Here is a 21,269-nt window from a genome sequence, read left to right as displayed (position 1 = left end):
GCTTCACCCGTTGAAATACCTCGCAAGCACGAATGTACTTGTGCACGAATTGATACTGGCGGGGTCCGTAAAAGTCGCGACTTACTGTGAGATAAGTTTTCTCACGTCCACGATGCCCACTTGTTGGTGCATTGTGAAACTCATACATGATGCGCAAGCGCAAGTCATTGTGAGTAAGGACAACACGTGAGTCTCGCCGGCATCTGTTGTGTAGTAGAGTAAGCCGTTGCGTGTTGTGTATCGATCGGATGACGTTCGATATAAAGCCGGTAAATCTTAAAGAAAATATTGGATGTATTCGTCAGATGATCCACTAAGCGCAGAAGGTCTTTATCTTCTGTGTAGGCTTTCTTTATGTTATCAAACAAAGTTGATGACGGAACACTCGTAATGAGTGTTGCAACAGTTAGATTATTTCCACTGTTAAAGTGCGCAGCCGGCGCGAAATCTGGTCGGCGTGATAACGCATCAGCGACGACATCAAGTCGTCCTGGAATATATTCCACGGAGAATTTATACTCCGCGAAGAAGGATAGCCACCTCGCCATTCTTTGCGAGAGGTGTGGGCTTTTTACGGCCGTGCGTAATGACGCATGGTCCGTATATACGATGAACGGTCTATTTCCGAGAAGATAGACCCTAAATTTAGCCAGTGAATATTTCATAACAAGGAGTTCCTTGTCATGCACTGGGTATTTGCGTTCAGCTGGTTACAGCTGTGCGATTGGTAACAGACGACGCGCTCCGCGCCGTCCGTATCGTATTGGATAAACGCACATCGCTGGCGTCACAGACCACATGTAATGGTCTGTCTTGATCTGCAATCGCCAAGATGGGAATTGCATCAAGCTTTGCTTGATACCTTCAAAGGAAAGCTGACAATCAGCGTTCCATAACCATTTCTCGTCTTTTTCAAGAGGCGAGAGAGATGAACTGTCATCTCGGCATAATTGCGTGAGTTCTTGTTTAAGAACGCAGCTAGCCTAAGGAACTTTCAAAATTCCTTGACATCGACTAGAACTGACCAGTCAGTAATTGCCTTGATCTTTTCGGGATCAGGGCGCACGCCATGTTTTTTGACGATGACCCACAGAGTGCTATTACGCTTCCAGCGAATATACACTTCTTGAGATTTGCGTACAGCTTATGCTTTCGGATAAGTATAAGAACCTGATGAATGTGAGTTTCATGAGCTTCCACGTCCGTCTTTCCGTTCATGGCCGGGCTATGGACGAATACATCGTCAAAATAACTCGGAGCGAATTCTCGCACCAGTCTCAACAGATTTGTTACGCATCTGTTAATGTTGCAGGGCGTTAATAATTCCCTGTAGTATTACTAGCCATTCCCAGAGCATCCCACTAGGAGTGCTCACTGCGTGTACGGGATGTCCCGCTCACGCATAAGGATCTGGTAAAATCCATCCATCAGATCCATAGACGAAAAGATGGTTATCTTAGACATTCCATCTATGATTACGCGTTTTCTAGGTATCGGCGTTTGAGCCGGTACCGTTGCAGCATTCAGTTTATTGAATGCGTGCACTATCCGCCACCCTCCTGTGGCCTTTCGCACACAGAAGGTCGGAGAGCTATGTGGGGAGGTTGACTCCCTTACATGGCCCGCTTTTAATCGATCGATAAGGAATTTATCGATCTTAAGTACGTGTTCACGAGGCACTGGCCACTGCTTCATGACACAATACTTCGAGCCCGGTTTGAGCTCGATCTCATGTCGAGTGCCTTTATCCTAAGGCAACTTGCATGGAACTGCTTTAGGGAATACATCCCTGAATTCAACCAAATCCTTGTAGAAAAGATTTGTCTTAAGTGACTCCCAGGATTGAGTAGTATATTAAGCAATCCGAGTCTTCACATCGAGGCCACTTTCGTCCATCGATGAGCTGCTGAGAACTTGTTCGTTCTCTGCAAAAATTACCGCTGACCGAATATCGGTTACGTATTCGTCTTCTGTGACGAGTACGTAGATCTGATTGATTCTATTACTATGCAGATCTCTCAAGAACCGTTTATGTGCAAGGGTTGGTAGTTGAGTTATCTCCGAAGTTAAATTCGGAGGCGCATACAGATCACGAGTATAAGCGCCTACTCTAAATCCGTTATTAACCAAGACATTCAATGTCTCGGTTTCTCCTGGGATCCCTATTCCACAGGCTGCCGAAGGATTAATCCCTTGGGATGCTGAAGTCGTCGTCAACTGCGATTGCGCTATCATAGTCGGGTTCTCTCAGTCGACTCTCTACTCGACCTAGGATCATCGTGTTGTCCCTGTTAAGCAACCGGTATCTTTTTTTAATGTCGCTAGCTAGGCGTACATTCATGTCTCAATCCACTCGACTTATTCGAGTGGTGGACCTTCGGCGCTGCCTGTGCATTCGCACAGCCGCCGACAGCTGACTCCACAGTGTGATTAGTAATTACAGTGTGATATTGTGCAGTCGTACTAACGACCGTACCCCCACAAGCGAGGCCATCGCACTCACTCGTAGTACATCCACACGCTTGTGGACGCTTCCAGACGTTCATCAAATGGCCATCTGATGAACAAGTGGCAGGCATCTTTACGGATCGATGCTGCCAGCTGATCCTTGGCTCGTATTTTCTGAGCCAAGGTAAACCCAGGATGACATCAAATTTGTCATCCAAATCCAGTACGATGAAATCATCATCATACTGTAAATTTCTTAACGTGGAGTGAAATTTCACTACGCGTTTCATCACTATTATCGATGCGCCTCTCGCTAGACGCACCGTCATCCTCGTTGGAGGGATGTCGCGCTCAACATATTTGAGCCTACGACCCTCTAGCGATTGGCGACAAATAAAGTTATTCGACGCCCCACAGTCCACTAGGGCTCTACGTGACAAATCATTCGTCACTTTATCTTCAAGGTGATGAGGGATACCTCATCGCCAGGTGCCGAGACACATAATGATTGTGTATCTGGAGCAACTTCCGTCAAGAGATTTGTAAATTCTCTGTGGCTGGATCAGTAGGGCGTTGCGCCCCCTACTGGTTTTGGCACGACCTGCCAAATTTGACTAAGGAAATGCGGCTTGCTTTTTCTCGTCGACGAAGTGACGAGCCTTTATGGCATCGTCCAACTCGACGAACCATCTTAAGAGGGAGTCTTCTTCGACTCCCCTATACTTAGAGATGTCTTTTTTTAAGGTTTCGGGACGCCGCGTGTGTGTCATCCAAGGTTCAGGGGTCTGTACCTGTTGTAACCTCAACAGTTCTGCCTGTTGAGAGCCTTGCTGATTAAGCAAGGCTACCTTCTCCTACGCCTCGTCAGGTTCATGTTGTATAAACTTGGCGATGGCTGAATGGAGAGCATCTCTGTCCAAACCGGACGGCATGGCCAAGATGGCATCATGCCCTACGGTCGAACTCATTCGTTCGACCGCACTCCTTTCTATGTCACTTAGAAAAGAGTAGCTATCACGCAAAATGTGATGCGTATTTCCATTATCATCGAACATGTCCATATTAGATGATAGAACTGTGGTCCTTGGACGTGCTACCAGGTGAAACGGGGCACCGCCGACTTGTACTGCTTCAGTGCAAGTCCACTTCGCACTGCTTCAGTGCGAGTGGTGCCTTCCGTCACTTCACGGACACTAGTACGTGCAAAGGAAGACTCTCTTTAAAACACTTGCTGTAAAGAGGGTTAATAGAAAACACCACTAACAACTGAAGGTCTGAAGTGACTTGTACTGAAACAGTACAAGTCACAGTGCCCCGTTACAAAACATGTAATAAAGTCTTATCTGTCTCTCTCTTTGCACGCGTCCAGTGCTGACTGGACAGCGGAGCAAGTTGATATAATGACCTATTTCTACCAATGGATAAGCTTTCCAAATATATTTTGTAAAGTAATACTCTCCAAATACTATCTACCTTTTAGATAGTATATTTTGTACAACCCATAAGTGTTAATTTCATGTAACGATACAACCTTAAAGTAATGTTTTTTTTTTTAACTTTTACAACATAAGTTTAGTTCCCCTTTTGATCTGGAGCGTTTCGTGCCTCCTTAGGCTTTTGCTGTGATCTTAAAGAGTTAGACCTAAATACACTTGGGCACTAGTTGCCACCTGATTTTTCGATTCACTTATTCCCTTGAACAAGAACTCAATAAGCTTTACGAGCTTGTGCGACTCGGAGTAGTGAACTTATTTGTTCCATAGAACTTAGTGACTCTTTGAAGCGGTAAGTCTTCGTCTGACTTAAGGATCGAGGCAGTTCCACTACAGGGAGGGTGTCCCATTAAACTCCTAGTTATCTTTCATAACTTCTAAATATTTTACTTCAGCTAGCAAATTCTGATGAAAATACTAATCGTAGATGAGGCTTCGCCACTGCCAATGAACGATGCTATTGACAAACTCGGTAATTGAGCGCCGCTGCGCAAATGTAAACTGCTTGTTGGTCGGCTCTTCGCGACGACAAATCTCCACACGTATGTCCTTCTCGCTGCATTGCTCGTTCAAGCTAGTTACATAACTATCACCGCTTTGGCTTAAGCAGTTAATGCTTTCACCATCGCTGATACTAGCGACTTCTTCTTCGTCTTCTTTAGGAGGTAATACTGGGCTCTTGTGTGTGATAAAAGTCAGGTGAATAATCAGATCGAACGCGTCTGGGCAAAGCAACAGCAGGTGACTGCTGCTTTCATCTTCTTCTTGAAATTGAAATTCTCGTAATTGATTTGCATATATATCTTTGAGCCGCAGCGCGAGCTCTTGCCAGCAAACACCTGTAACTCGTAGAAGCTCCTGTAATCGTGGATCTAATACCTCTAAAGGTGTGCAGATGGACAAACGAAGGCACTCTTCGAGCTGCTGTGGACCAACTTCTACGCGAAACAAGTGATCCGGATGCGCAAGCGTGCGAGCTACGTAGCAAGCGGGGCCGTGAGAGTTATCATACAACAAACGAGACCACAGCAGGTCACGTTCATAGTGTTGAGCAGCAACATGAAACAACTCTTTCGTGAAAAGCTTCGCTTCTTGCAACGCTCGCTCAACGGGAAGCACCTCACTACCAACGCCCTTTGTTGATGCCGTACTCTTGAGCAGCAAGAGTTGCACAGAATTCAATTCCAAAGGCTGGAATACCGATGGCTGCGTTGTAATGAGTAGTGAATATCCAATAAAAGGCTTTCCGTCGCGGTTACATATCGTAGAATTTATCTTAGAAGGCCGATGAAAAAAGCTTCCTGAAAAAGAATGACACACAATCGTGTCCGGTGTACCAAATTGCAGTAGGTCGAGCACCTCATAACGCGAGCAATGACAGGCAATGTACCGCAACAAAATTTGCTCTACAATAAGATCCGAGCAATCCGTCTGTAGTAATGCAGGTTGTAATGTCATTGTCGCCACGCGAATGACACAGCTACGCAAAATTAGCGACAATGGTGCTGGGTCGGAGTCCAATTCCAATTGATTATGAGGTGGCTTTTGCTGAGCCTTTTTTAATGTAATCCGCCGAGCGAAACGCGTTAGAGCTCGCGAAGTCGGGCGATTGACGTCACCAGCACGTGCTTCAAATGCTTTCGAATCCGCAATAATAAATTTGTCTTTTGATTTGATTGTTGCCTTGCATTGTTTGCTCAAAGAGATACCTGTGGGCGAAAATGTTGAGGCACGAGTAGCCTTGTCGTGATCTTCTGGTGGGTCAGGAAAAGCGTGCAGAAAGCATCGAAGTCCGTTGACAATATTTTGATACGTAGACACTTTCTTCCATGACAGAAGTGGAGACAGCACAAGAGCATCATTGTCACCAAGAAGCTTTCCTACAGTGTGACTTTGGCCTTTTTGTTGGTCGATATTATCATGTGAAGCTTCAAACCACTGAAGCAAATGTTGCTGAAAGTAGCGTATGGTAAAGTTGTAAACAAGAGCTTGAGTCTGAAGTTGAGCACGTAACCAAGACGCTACACCCTGAACTCTTGCTCCAGAAGCCCCAATTATCTTGAACCCAGACTTTGCAGCCAAGTTTTGCTGGCAACGCAAATCTTGTTGCATTAAGTCCTGTGAGCTCACAAGTACAGCCGATAGCAGCAAACCCCTATTATCGCACTTCACTTCAAGTACTACAATAGAAACCGAATCATGAGCGGAATCATCTGCGCCCATTGTCCAACTACCAGGTTCCGCTACAGCTTTTTCCGGAATGGAAAAATACTCGGAAAAAGTTTCTCCGTCTAAAGCTTTGCTGTCACCTGATGCTAATTTAGGATCGACAGAACATGCTTGTAGATGACTACTATCGGTCGTTATTATTTTAAGGCTTCGGAATCCAAGTGTGCGCAAATGGTCGGCAAACTCCTCAAAGAATTTGCTTGCCACTTCCAAACGCATCGGACTTAAATTTGCGGCAACCTGACGCTGAATAACGCGTAAGTCAGCACCAGCGGTCACACCCATACTTTGGACGGTGTGCTCTGTATACAATTTCGCTACTGCGCATTCATTTTGATCAAATACAAATTCCCGCTTGTAGCTAAGTAGATGCACCAGGTCCATGCTTGACTGAAGTGCACGCAAACTAATACTTAAAACTCCAGATTCGTCTGTCTCAGATAAGTCAATTGCTTTTGCTGATACCAACCGTTCAACATAAGCAGCTCGAAAGCGTTGATGTAACAAGAGATGTCCACAATTCACTAAATGCACAACAACATCTTTTGCAACAGGTTCCTTCATCTCGCGATCTGCACGCAACGAAGCAAGCTTCTCAAGCAGACTCGTGCTTTCCGTGTTGCTTGTTGATCGCGTTTCAAATACTTCCCACTCTTTCGTAAATGCTGCACAATAAAACTGTAGAGGCGCCAAATATTTGACTCGCTGGATTCTTCCCTCTGCAAGCCCATAAACTTGGGAACGATCCTTGCTTTTTGATACCCATCGCTCCGAGTTGTCAGGGTACAAAGAACGAGGACCCCAAGCACATTCCAATCGCTTCTTCCAAGTGCAATGGACTCTACTCGCATCCCACGAAGTCGCGTCAATCTTTTGTTTTCGATGAATAGATGGTTTATTCATCGTCAGCCCAGAAAGTGACGATGAAGATGATGATGATCTTAATTCCGATATACCTAGATCTTGGGAACCTTTTCGTGCATGGCGGGTCGCTATGCCTAATAAGCCTTTCGATCCATTTTTCATCGTATTTGCCGAGCTAGAAATGTTCGGTCCACGCAAAACTGTAGGAATTACAAAGTTAGGACTTGCTTCTGGTTTCAATTTTGCTTCACTAATTGAACCGTGCAATCTTGGTCCTTTCGTATTGACCAACGGCAAATCCCAAGGCGCAATACTGGACGCCCCTGAAGTTGCGGCGGAAGCTTTACGACATTGCAATGCAACAGACCCTGGTCCATTACTCTTTCGACCTGAGAATCCACTGCCACCCCTCGCCCGGGCCCTTGCTGCCATCAAAGCGGTTGTGGCTCCCGCGACCTCTCGCACCCGAGATGTTGTCTCGCTCCTATTCCCACTTCTATATGGCAACAGGGGGCTTGGACCGCTTAATCGCCTGCTTGGAGACGATGACATACTGTCCGAAATGTTGTTGCTACTAACGATTCCCCCACTCCTCGCTCTTTCAAGTGATTGGCTATTAAGTAGACTGGGAGAGGCATCTCCGCTATTGTGATGATTCCCAAAAGACGAGCCAGAGATTTCCCGTGAAAGATCTGGAGTTCGTGGTGGGGGAACCAAATCGCTTGAATATGTGCTGCTTTTCCTCCTAGGTCGCGCGTAAAGTGCTTCAACTACCTCTAATGCTGATTGAGTTTGCGCTTCTTGCAAGTATGCTCCAAGTGCAGTGCCATCGGTCGAGCGCAGATGACTTGCATCTAATGATTTAGGAAACCATTCGTTCGACGGCAGAATTGACAGCACAGGAGATTGAAAATTAATGAATGACACTGTAGAGTCTGCACACGGCACAACGTAACTTTTACCCACTCCTTTTCCAGCTTGGTTTGTTGTATTTAGGGCCACAAAGAAACTACGAGGCTGCAAAACCGCAGAACCAATGGGGGCAGCTACTGAAATACCAACTTTCTCGAGCAACAAACTCCGAAGTAAATTATTTCGAAGCTTAGTCCATGTTATCACGCGAGCTAAATGCGTAGTTAAAGCTTCTACAAAAGCGGAACTCATGTTGTATCCAAAAAGCCGCAAACCCTCGCTTGCAGACAAGTCAACTACGTAATACATGGATCGCTTGATATCCCAACGCTCGCGCGATAGCAATTTTCGATGACGGCGGTTAACGCGACAGCCGCTGCTAGGATATAGCAGTACGTCTCTCTCTGAAAAATTTGCATTCTTTAGAAGATGCGGTTGATGCGAAAAATTTCTTATGGGTCCAACAGCAGATAAAGTTGTCGACGTTATCGAAGGAGTTATTGATTCTTGCAAGTTTGCATTTAAATCGGAGCTCGCACCAGCTGACATGCATGCAAAAGTCGACCGCCCCGATAGAGAGTCAATTTCCGAATTTTCAGAATGTATTGAATCAGCTCGCGTCAGAGGCTCGATATGATGAAAAGCAGAACTTATGGAGGCAGTTGTTTCTGCATCAGAATCACTTAATTCGGCATCATCGTGTATATTGAGAAAGTCATCATCTTTCACCACCAGCCGGAACTTGTCTGATTGTGACTTACACATAAATGGGTTGGCGTACATGCCTTTGCGGTGACTAGCAACACAATCGTAAGACTCGGATAGCCAAGGCTTCGAAAGCAAGGTTGGTCGTAGGTGAGAAGGTAGACAGCACAAAAAGTCCTGAATTTGCTCCACAATATTTTGAAGATCCCACGGTGCAATTACTTGGCTCATTTTTAAATAAGTTATAGAGGATGACGGCAATTGCCATGCATTTTTGAAAAGCGATACGAGTGTATCAATTTCCGAAGGTATTTTTCGTTCATAAGTCGAGACACAACTCAAGTCTGCATGCCTCCCATTAATCGCGCTGCTTGCGTAACGCTTCTTAATGATCGCCTCAATGTGAAAATCGTAAAGAGCTTCGTCCAGAAAAGTCTCAACGACTTGATTTAATTCTGTTATTTGGATGACACCACGAATCCACAGCTGGCATCTAAGCACCATCTGTTTAGAAGTGTCTATGTCGTCTAAGACTATTCCGTTCGAGTATATTTTCGCTAATCCCGCAATATCGGGCATGCGCTTCACCCGTACATTCTTATACTTATTTTCTTTCATCTCGACGGTACTGCATTGAGTAATATCAACTCGCATGATCGCAAGACCTTTGCCTACTCTTGATAAAAACCCTTGAGAAAGCCGTAAGTCTGGATTCAAATTCATGACATATGACGCTTGAGCCAATATTTCAGGCGATACGAATGAAGATCCTGCAGTGCTCTCTATAATCATTTCATGCATTCGCAACGAAAAGAAAACAGGGGAATGAGTAGATGCATCAAATAGAGGTAATCGAATGTTTTGAGATTTCCACAACTTATTCTGATAGCCACCAAAGCACGCAGGATGCATCCGAACGCAATCTTTTATATCATTTATTTTTCCGTCACTATCAAAACTTGCCTTTCCATTTGAAAATTGCGACAATGGTGTCGAGGCTTCTTCATTAAACGAATTATTGAAGTTGCTTGTAGCCACAAAATTTTCGCGATGAGCCCCGCGTAGCGCTGTATTTGTTGAATCTCTTAGATTTCGAGAGGAGAAAGACTCGCCAATTGTAACAGGACGAATGTACGGTGTCAATCTAAGAGTTTGCGACAAGTAGTGAAGCAGCGTGAAACAGCCAGCTTCATCAAAAGGGAGAATGTAGTCCACCACACTTGAAGGCTCTGCTGCGGGTGGACAGAGAAATGCCAGATCTTTTAAACTCAGCTGAAATTTAATATTTCGAGCCAATAGTTTCATAAGTACAACCTGCGTTCCTTCATCAAGCTTCCTTTCGAGTAGTCGGCAGAGCTCATGCGTCACCTCTTCTCCTGCTTCAGATACACCAAACACTTCTAGTCGAATACATGGAACTCCTCCTGATGCCGCCGCTGTTGTCAAATTCGTTTGATACCCATCACTATTTCCTTCAGTATTAGATTTAAAAATGCCACTGCGCTCTTGTCGATCCTTAGCCGAATGGTCACGAAGGGTACACGAAATTGTCGTGTCGTTAACAATGCTGATCTTCATATAAAATACATGGCCGTCGCGATCTCGGTAGACAAATACGTGGCGTCGATTGTGAACTTGAAATTGCTCAAGCGCTGAAGTACATAACGTGTTGAGCGCAACATTGGGCGCTAAGCGCTCATGCAACTTGAAAGTAGCCGAGTAACGTAAATTACACTCAAATTGACTTGGCCAAAAGAAGTTTGGTTGTTTTATCTGTTCATTTTTTCCACATAAAGCAGTTTGCGATTGAAAGTGTTGCTTAGGTGAACGTGGACTTAATGCTAAGTCGCCGTTTGCCGGCAGCAAAAGCCCATTGCATGTTCGAGTTTCGTGGAGTTGCAGCAAAAGCAAATACTGATTCACACGACGGCAAATAGCACGGACTCCGAGCTGAAGACAAGTCAAAACCTTTAAGCGATTAATTTCAGCAGATGCCGTGCTGAATCGGGGAAAGTGTTGATATCGTAGTACTATGTGATCAACTGAAAGCTCAAAGTATGCCCAGTAAGGTATTGCCAACCCTGCGTCAGGATGTGTTTGCGCGTCGTCACCAACTGTACCATTTTCTACAACAAAGTAGACACCATTGCATTGGTGAACGTTAAGCAAATGACCTTTTTCAAACTCTCGCTTCAATAAATCATGTGGGTTCACAGAGGCTTCTTGACTACAGCTGACAAATTCAAGCGGATAGGTTACCTCCGTCAAAACATTTTCGGGCAGTTCGTCGAAAAGCCTCTGCACTAGAGCGCCAATGGCAGGAGTAATGTCATTTGCGGACTTTAAAATTGACAAAATCTCCACGCTGCACCATTCCTTAATTTTTTCTCGAACTCGAGTGAGAACTTGGCGTTGAAACAGATGTAATGTCGACAAGCTCTGCGAGCGTATGGATGACAAGGGATTTTCTTTATCAATCCCTTTGCTCGTTTCAATATCAAAAGGCATGTGGTGGCCACTATTAGATGCCCTTTTATTTGGCAAGGTTAATGTCACTAAGCGTAAAGCAATACGGCCATATAAGACCTTCGAATATAATTCAGCAATTTGCATGATATCTGCCGATTCAAAAGGTTTGTGTTGTTCCTGATTAGTCAGCAACGATTCCAAAAATACATCAAATTCTTTCCGGCGGCTGCTAGGGGACGAATGTTGCTCCTGATCTATCCCGTCTTCCTGCAGACCTTCATACTTTGCGATACTAAAATTTTCACGCAGCATATTTGAATCAGTAGAAGCGAGAGTAAAAGTGTCTGCAGAATTACACCGGATCTTCCGTGAGCCGGTAAGCTTTCGGCATTCAAACCTGAAAAAAAATGGCACAGAAAAGCTAGAAGTAGCCACATCAACTTCTTTGTTAAACTCTGCGTCTTCTTCAGCCATTGTTTGGCGTTGATCACCTCCCGAATTTTCTTCGGTTGATGTTGGAACGGGACAAAATGATTCGCGCCCCACGCTACCATGTCTGCGCCAATTTTTACTAGACCCCTCTGCTTCTGTATATAAAAGATGCATGGTACTGCGACCATCATCTAAGGAGATATTATCATCAATTTCCTCCGTTCTTTGCCGCTCAGCATTATTATCCGCGTCGCCATCATCCAAGTCTTCCATAAGAATGTGCAAATCATATTCGTTTGCAGCTGCGTTGTCATCTATTGAGTTTTCGTTTCCTGTAAAATAATAATACTTGGTGCCTTTGATCCGCATGAAGAAGCTCGACAAAATTGCTTCAATGGATTTGTACAATTTGTCGTTCATAATCTCCGTACCGATGTCAGCAGAGACAACCGCTGCAGCTGCTGGGCTTAAAATAGGTATTTTGTGCGAAGCGGCTTTTTCCATTATACGATATAAGAGAGTTATGTCAACATCCACAGGGACTTCAACACAACTCGATAGAGCCTGGAGCAGATCGCTGTGCTGGACCGAACCTCCTCCGCGTAAAGCCATATAGACACCACGAGAGAAGTTGTGTTCATGCGCTCGCTTGACCTTCTTACAATATCGACGAGATGCCAGGGTATTTTCAAGGCCTATTTGAGGATTTGAGCTGTCAATAAACTCAGAAGTAGGTCGTCCTAAACCCTTTTTCAAATTTCCACTTCTCTCGAGTGGCAAATCTGGCCGATCGTCTATGGATTTTAAAGTACGTTTTGAAAAGAAAAGCTGCTTTAGAATTGTGTGCGGCAAATCCACACGATTAAACATTTCAACGCTGCCATCAAGCAAATTGGTGGCCAATCTAGAGAGTGAACACTCGTAAAAGGCAACTTGGAAGAATCCACTGCCCATCGTTGCTTCTCCACTCTCGATCAGCAGATGAAAATCACAACCATATGGTGTGTGGCGACTGATATCCTCACATAATTCGTGGTCTTCTGGAGTAGACGGAAGTCGAAGCCTCTGAAAATCACGACCGTAGCTTTGCTTCTTATCACGAGATCCCTGAAAATGTCCCATTCTCCAAGACTTGTAGCCTTCGCGAAAGTTTCGTCTGCGCTCTTGGTATAAGAAAATGTCATCCGCAGATACTGACATTCTAACAATGTGAGACTTTGTTTCATCCTCTTCCTCTTCGTGGGTTGGAACCTGCTGGGAAAGTATGCGGAGCTCTTGATCAATTTTGAAAGCCTTGCTCAGTGTATCGTGCTTATCGTCATTCAATACGGTAATGTTGTTATCGTCGTTAGATGCCTCTTTCTCGATTATTTTGCTTTTATTCTGCAGAGTATCCAACGATGGAAAAAAAGCCAACACGACGCAGTCATCGCTAACGAGTTTCGCAAAGCATTTTCCTTTGCTATAGGCTTGATTTGGGCTGCATTCTTGAAATGACAGAGCAAGGTGGTGTTTCAACCACAAGGGCAATTGGCCGTCCATTCCTTTCAAAAAAAATTGATCATCTTCGTTATAATTGTTTGTGGGTCGACGTGGTTCTCCAATAGTGCCTCCATTAAAATCTGTCCATGACACTTCGCAATCGCTTAGACCCCTTAAGGTGAGTTCTAGCATACAATACAAATTTTCGTTGGCTGTAGAGACTGCAGGCGAGACTTTAGGTACTGATCCATTCTCTCCGCAGGTAGAGCTATTGCCGTTTTGTAGATACATCAGAAAATGCTCTGTTGAGCGTTTAGACGTAGCGAGAAGTCTCGCCGTGCTAAATGGAGGAAGAATCATACCATTTTCGGCTGCTATTTGTCGGTCCATGATCCAGTTGGAGCCGACAACATGACCCGCATTCTTGTTTAAGAGATCGATATTATCACGCAAATTTATGATGCTATCAAACGTGTATAGGCAAGAGAGAAAGTGGCAGTCGCTTTTGAAAAGATAATCCCGGATGAGATGTAGCAGCTCACTCTCACCCAAATACGTAGAATCATTACTCCCATCAGTGATTACGTCATCCAAATCGCCTTCTGCTTCTTTTGCTGAATAAGTACAAAATCCTGTGGATGCATGTGGGGTCTTATTTTGTTGAGCTGTTCTGCGTTTATAGTTATCGATCGGTGTGCTGTGTCCGATTGCTTGTTTTATTTTCCAGTGTAATCTATCGTTGTAATCAACTTCGTCCGATAATCGTCTTTTAACTGAACCATGCTGAGGCTCCATCCAGAAAGAGGTCATTAAGCAAGTGTCCGAAACTCGACGTAGCGCATATTGCAGTAGGGCTGTCTTTGTATGCCCTTTCTCATCCTCCATCAAAATTTCACGACCAAAAATAACATTTGCAACATGACTATTTTGCCCATCGTCTCCTTCGACCATCTTCCAGTCCAAAATCCAAAACCCACAGCTAATTCGAGCATCATGGAGTTGACGCATTACGTTCAACAACGCGTGTAAACTAGCAACTTCCCACTTCCAGCTAGAATGCCACATATACGCACCAAACACTCTCTGCAACTGCAACTCACTACCCCCGCAACAATTGGTGAATGATGAAGCAGCTTCTGTTTTTTTCTCAGCCTCCAGCGACAGGGATGCTTCGTGACCGTCGAAGGAGCCGAGTTCCTGGTCAAGTCCGTCAAGCAAAAGGGTGTCGTGAGTAACAAGCAAACGACTCAGCATACGGTGACAAAATATGAAGGAAGAATCTGTCGACGACATCGGGAGCGACTTATTTGATAGAAGTGTCCCAGTCGCTACATTGATTCCGGTATAAATAGTATGTTTTAAATCATTCAGTACTTGTCGGCGAGTCGATGCATTTGTGGCAAAAAATGCCACATTCACAGCGCAAAGCGATTTATTTTTAAACTCAAGCCTCACAAAGCAAAGAGCTCCGTTGCTTTCATTTGTACTCGTGCCATCTACTGCGCAGGCAGCATATCCACCAGAATTATTTACGTGGCTGCGTTGCCGACGCCGTTGAGCAATACCTCCATGCATTTTAGCAGATGATGGCGATATCTTGGCTATTGGGGGTGCGCTGCATTTGTTCGCAGAGACTGGCTGCAAAAACTTTAAGAACAAATCTTGTGACAGTTTCTGAGAAGACCATTTGTCAAGAATTGCAACTAGCGGCTCAGCAAGACTTTCGATCCCAATGTTTGCATTCCCACTGCTCGTTCCAAAAATATTGGAATTATAACTTTGAGTCATTCTTTGTAAGAGATTTGCTGGAGTGTGCAAGTGCGGGCCTGTATTGCTGTGTTCCATTGCACCATGTACTTCATTCCGATAAAAAACTCCGACGAACACATCACTATTGACGATGCTAAGAATCTCAAAGCGTTCCACAAAAAACCAGCGGTGCCACAGCGCGGTAGTAAGCTCGCCTATAATGTTGAAGACTGGGTGAAAGCTAGTAATTTTCGGCGATCCAGCCGTAGAAGCCAAACTTGTGCTTGTACCGAAAAAAAATTGATTGGCAGCAGAATCGCTATTCTCCTTTATGCTAGCTGTCGCCGTCATCAAATGAAGCAATACACGATCAACATCCTGGACATTGCGAATAAAGTTACGAACAAAGACTGGCGACGACAAAGAAAAATCTCCATCAAAATCTTGAACGGTACTACCGTGGTCCACATCTACCAATGAGCGCTGCATCGTATCCTCAAATGCACGAAGAAAGTCTGCGTAAGCCAAAACATTCATCTTGACGTGCCACTCGCTCCAAGCGTTTTTCTGATCCTTGGCAAAAAGATCCGAACATTTTGCTAGCGGAGAAGAAAAATCGTGCACCTTCATACCCTGACCGCTTACTCGACGGCCTAATTGTGGCATCGTGCTAGTTGGTACTGTCAGATTTGCTGTATTGTCAGTCGTAGTCGACAACACGTATTCAAGCCAAATATTCTGTTTCCATTGAAATAAAAAAACTATTAAAATCTTTATCATGTTGTTATTCGGACCATTTATGGCTGCTTCATCGTTGCTTAAAGATTCCGCACCAAACCTGTCATTTAAGATAAGACGTTTGTATGACTTGACGTACAATTTATTGATTGAGAACCCTTCGCGCAATCGTGCCTCTACTATACGATTCACGTCAGCAAAAATCCGATATTCATAAACTTTTTCGCGCCACATCCTGTATGGCCGAAGTGGCAGCTTTGCTTTTTTGTCATAACATGTGCTATCCATATCGTCAAGCTTGACCACAGGCGCTGAGCTTGCATGCACACTCGATTTGCGCAGAAAGCACAAATCCTGCAAATTTGTCATTTTTTTAACGCGATTGCTACAACCACTTGATGGGCCGTGACAAGCTTCGAATACAATATCTTTATCAAACACGCTTCCTCCTGTGTATTCAGAAACAAAGCGCAATAACTTTGTATCAGGGACAAATCCAAACGTTGCGTTCAGCTCGTCTTCATCACCTCCCCCAATTCGCAAAAAGTGGCACTGAATATCATGGCGAACAAGTTGCATAAGCAAATTATCATAAGAATACACGTCCCGGACATTTACGACGCCGTCAGTTACAAGTACAATCAATGGTGTACAATCTGTCGGCAATGAATTGAGAGCGAACACGACATTTTGCAGAATCCACTCGAGCGAGGCTGGAACAGCATTGCCCAAGTAACCCCATTGCCCGCGTTCCTGTGCTTGTGATGCCCAATCGTTTTCAATAAGCTGAAATCGTTTCTTTATCAGCTGCAAGAATCCTGCTGCATTTGACGGAGTGATTATGTACCCTTGCATCAATACGCAAAGCGACTCCACAAGAGCGCCTTGTACTAAAACTGACATATGAATTTCTGGCATGAAAGCGATTCCTCCTACTTCCATGGGCCTTAGTAAACTCCAAACAAAAAGCTCTACACTCTCGTACAGTAAGTCCAAGAAAAGCCGCCCGGACGATGGGTCAATGGATATGATCGAGGGCGATGCGTCGAGACACAGTACACAGCGATAGCGCTTGAACAAGACGGCAACATGGGTATTCAGCGTCAGCTTTCCTGGAATATGTGTCATGTCTTGCAGGTGCAGCAAGGATCTCTCCGTCGGTTTGCTATTATCTTTTATTGGTTTTGCATCCGAACTGCTATTTTCGAACCTTGGCAAATTTCCTTCTTGCTCGTATTGCACAGCAGCCAAACTCATACCTTCACCTAGCTCAATTCCGCGGCTGGCAATTGGCTCGAAAACTGTCTCTGGTGTCTCGAGACGTTTGTCTTCTTCAGGCTCCAATGGCTCCATGGGCGGTACCATTTCTAGTGCTAGCTGCCTAAAGTGCCATAGCGAAATTGTCGTGTGGTTAACTGCATTTATGTCGGTGCCCGAAAGGATCAGCTCCACAACGCGGGGCAGCGGAGAATGAGGAATTGATCGTTTCTCCATGACCTTCACTCGAGGCTGTAAAGCTAACTAGATGTCACTCTTGTGGGGGACTTACAAAACATTTACATCCTTAACCGACGAAAGATCAACGTATCATGGGCAAGGTTCGTTCGTCTTCGTACACTCTGGATTTAATCCCAGGTCATACAATTTTCTCAATCGGTACATTGTGTTCCTAAAGGGCAAGAAAAGACACTCGAAGAAAGGCCCCAAGCACCATGCCCCGAAGCAGAATGGGGAGTCCTTAGAGAACATCTCAAGCTATAATTGTAGCATTCTTGAATCAAATGAAGACGCAAATCCAATGCTCCATAATTCCAATAAACATCTTGATGCCTGCAAGCAACGCAAGATTATTGAGCGCCTATTTGACCAGGCGAACCAGCAAGGGTTGCAGGTAGGAGACAAGCGCTTTGTACTCTCGGCCAAGTGGTGGAAGGGCTGGTGTGACTTTGTGGGCTATGATGGTAAGAAACATGCACCTGTGGCTGGCGTCGATGATATCGCGCCCGGTCGCATTGATAACTTGCCGCTGCTTTTCGTCAGCTCAAATACGCCTCTTGACGAGCTAATGGGAGGCCCGATGCTGCCACGATTGGAAGAAAATCATCACTACGTGCTAATCCCGCTAGAGGTTTGGGATGCACTGCGGATATGGTATGGTGGAGGACCAACAATTGCGCGCTTTGTTGAAAGTGTCGAAGGCCCAAAGCTTGATAGCTTTTTGAATTTTGTGCAGTTGTACCCGGTTGGATATTTAAATTTTGACGAGGTTGCGTTGTTCAGAAAAAGATGTTAAAACGTTATTGGATTATAATTTTGTAGGAAAAAGGTAAAGAGCTTGAGAAGTTGACGAATGGGTCGATTAATAGCTCGAATGAAGAGACAAAGGAATTGAAGGAGGAGATGGCAGACGCGATTGGAGCTAAACAGGTTGTGTTGCCTAACGTTGTTGTTACTTCAAGCTCGATTCCGAAAGTCTGTGGGGCGTGTAGGAAATCTTCGGGCTTATTCAAGCGATGTGGAAGCTGTCGATTGGTCTGGTACTGTGGTGCTAGCTGTCAGACATCGCACTGGAAGTACCACAAAGTCATTTGTTGCTCAGCAAATTCGGCTCATGAGAAAGAAGGAGGCATTTTGCGTGACCTGCAGGCAGAACGACGAGGAAAAATGGGTCTTCGCAACCTCGGAAACACATGCTTCATGAACTCAGCTTTGCAGTGTTTGAGCCACGTAGACTTGTTGACACGTTACTTTTTAAGCAATAAGTACAAGAAAGACTTAAATCGCGACAATCCTTTAGGAACGGGTGGTAATTTAGCCGAGGAGTACGATGCATTGCTCAAGGAGCTTTGGTTCGGCTCAGGGTCCAATACGTCCCCCGCCAACCTGAAGGGGGCTATTAGTCGCTTCGCCCCACAATTCTCTGGATTTCAGCAGCACGACGCGCAAGAATTGTTTGCATTCATTATTGATGGCTTGCACGAAGATCTGAATAGAGTCAAGCACAAACCATACACTGAGGTTAAGGAGTCGGATGGCTCGCAAGATGACGCTGCCGTAGCAGAAGAAGCATGGAAACGTCATCTGCTGCGCAACGACAGTATCTTCGTGGATCACATTCAGGGCCAATTTAAGTCCACGGTTGTATGTCCCGTTTGCGACAAGGTATCAATTACGTTCGACCCCTTTAATTGTATCCAGCTGGAGCTCCCACGGCAACTATATCGCGAGATTGAAGTAATTTTTGTCTCAAGCGATACTGCCCAGTTGATGAATCGATATTTAATTGAGGTACCAAAGAAAGGTAGTGTTCTTCTTTTAAAGCGTGCTCTGAGCAAGTTGTGTGGCGTAAGCCCAAAATCCATATTAGCGGCTGATATATATCAATCCATGGTTTACCGTTTAATCGGAGACACTGAGCGATTAGATCGACTGCGTGAAGATGACCGAATCCTAATGTACCAACTTCCGCACATGCCAGCTGAAGATGCCCCATTATACGGATTTCTATACAATCGAGTGGGACCTACTTTAACGGGGGACCCGTTGCTATTCACCTACACTGCTTCGACAAAGTGTTCCGAGATACTAGAAAAGTGGAGTGAACTATTAAGTTCTCACATCTCACGAAGGTCGAGGTCTGTGATTTCGGCCACCATGCTTTCTCAATGCGTGTATCTTACAGATCGCGACGGCGTGCTATTGCGTAATGAGCCCATTCCTTTAGCTATCGACTCAAAATTTATAGACTTTGCTTCGCTGCCGGATGAAGACGCGCACAAAAAGCCAGTCTTTTTCAAATTTGTCTGGTCATCATCGATGCTGTCTTCATTTTCTCTTCGTCCAGAAATGGATCGAATTCGTAATCACGAGAGTATGCGAGTGAAGTTGAATGGATCTCGTTTGCATGAGAGCGTTTCTTTAAATGACTGTTTTCGAAACTTTGTAAAGCCAGAGGTTCTCGATCACGAAAACTTATGGTATTGCAGCAAGTGCCAAAATCATCGACAAGCGCGCAAGACCATGGAGATATGGCGACTACCTGATGTACTAGTGCTTTCGCTTAAAAGGTTTGAGTATCGCAACGATGTTTTGCGCGATAAGCTGGACATGTACGTGGACTTTCCGTTGGAGGGCCTTGACATGTCGCCGTATTGTCTTGAGAAAAGCAATGACAAGGACGGGCTTAGCTACGACTTATTTGCTGTTAGCAATCACTACGGTAGCATGGGCTTTGGTCACTACACGGCTTTTGCTAAGAGCTGGAAGGACGGGGATGGTGAACTGTACCCGGGATGGTATTCGTTTGATGACAGTTTGGTGACTCCAGCGATGCCAAATCAGGTCAAGTCAAATGCCGCATACATCTTATTTTACAAACGCAAAAATCTCCAGGTCGAGCCAACCTTCAGCGTGGCTTCGACAAACGGGGCTTAGGATTGGCCAAATAAGCCCTCGGTTTGAACTTACCGATAGACTTGCCAATACTTACTATTTTTTTATACTTTTAATTATCGACATTTCGTGTCCCGTTGCGAGACAGCCTTGCTTGAAGCAGCTTCAAAAATATTTTTTTATTATGTTAGAAATGATTTTTGACAGACCTTCCAGCAGATTGCACTTCGTTGTTGAAGCTGCACATAGTTCTCAACAAAGAAGGTTACAATCGACAAGCCACTTTCATTCATCGTCTACCGAAAATGAAAGCAGTCTACTGTTGCTGAGACATGGTGTATCTATGCGTTTGCGCTTGTTCTTATTTTTAGTTCCATGGCACGCTAAATTTTGACCAAGTCGGACCACCGCCTGTTGGTTTTTCTTCTTCTTTGGGTAATGTTCCTGCTGTTCGTCTCCTATTCTGTCACACACGTTCCCAATTGACTTTTTAGTATTGTTCGCTATATATTTGTCGATGGCCGCCTGCTGAACCTCATCTAGTCCTACATCTTCCTCGTCTGCAGGCTTCGGCAGCGTTTCGAACTTGGCCTCGATGGCTGGCAACTGATGATATTTCTGCAAAAACTTTGGAATAACACGTGTATATTGCGGGCCCTTGCCTTTGCTATAAGAATTTTCCTTGCCACAACCACCGTAAACTGCTTGAAGCCCCCGGATGCTGCCGTCCTCGCCCCAGCGGTCGTCCATAAAAAAGAGTGTTAATTGTGATGAGAGTACTTGAAATAATCTTAGCTGATGTAATTTTTGCTCGAACGGTGAAAAATCGTACCAGATGCGTTAGCAGCTTTGTTGATACAAACTCTGCGATAAAGTATCCACCCGCCCATAAAAAGCTCATGCGTTTTAGTGCGTGCTCTTTTAAAGACAACTTAAATTATTGTTTTTAGGGCTGCAACTACATATCCATACACTCTGCTTTAAGTCTTATAAGTTCATCGATATCTTTAAAAATAATAATCAGGCAATAGTAATAAAAATATGCAAATTAAGGAAGATAGCGTTCTATTGAACTAATCACATTCTGACACAAATTTGACGTTAGCTGAAAGTTTTTAATTCTTAGTTTATATAAGGACATAAAATGCCCTTTATTGGTCTGCAATCGTCAAGATCGGCGATTGCATCAAGCTTTGCTCAATACCTTCAATGCAACCTGTGTAGGCGGGCGCTACTTAAAGCTGATACGCACTACTTAACACACACTGTAACGGGCTAGAGTTGCCCTAATGTTACACAGTCCCCATTAAGTACATTTGGTACTTAAGGGGATGGTCAATTACTAAATAATAGTAA

The 21,269-nt window shown here is 44.6% G+C and overlaps 3 protein-coding genes across 3 annotated transcripts; 1 reads left to right on the top strand and 2 right to left on the bottom strand.

The window, feature by feature from the left end:
* Positions 1-4,358: 4,358 nt before the first annotated feature.
* CCR75_002675 (uncharacterized protein) lies at positions 4,359-17,015 on the bottom strand (the record flags this gene model as incomplete). Its single annotated transcript, XM_067960772.1, has 1 exon — positions 4,359-17,015. The coding sequence occupies one exon, from the start codon at positions 17,013-17,015 to the stop codon at positions 4,359-4,361; it is 12,657 nt and encodes a 4,218-aa protein (XP_067821390.1).
* A 95-nt stretch (positions 17,016-17,110) lies between these two features.
* Positions 17,111-19,955, top strand: CCR75_002676 (uncharacterized protein; the record flags this gene model as incomplete). The annotated part of the gene is made up of 3 exons (XM_067960773.1): positions 17,111-17,119; positions 17,197-17,763; positions 17,841-19,955. 3 exons carry the CDS (start codon positions 17,111-17,113, stop codon positions 19,953-19,955), a joined length of 2,691 nt encoding a protein of 896 aa, XP_067821387.1.
* Positions 19,956-20,198: 243 nt separating this feature from the next.
* On the bottom strand, positions 20,199-20,663 carry CCR75_002677 (uncharacterized protein; the record flags this gene model as incomplete). Its single annotated transcript, XM_067960774.1, has 1 exon — positions 20,199-20,663. The coding sequence occupies one exon, from the start codon at positions 20,661-20,663 to the stop codon at positions 20,199-20,201; it is 465 nt and encodes a 154-aa protein (XP_067821388.1).
* Positions 20,664-21,269: the final 606 nt, after the last annotated feature.

Source organism: Bremia lactucae, linkage group LG2 (assembly GCF_004359215.1).
Source record: "Bremia lactucae strain SF5 linkage group LG2, whole genome shotgun sequence".
NCBI lineage: Eukaryota > Oomycota > Peronosporomycetes > Peronosporales > Peronosporaceae > Bremia > Bremia lactucae.
This window is presented reverse-complemented; position numbering and strand designations above follow the sequence as displayed.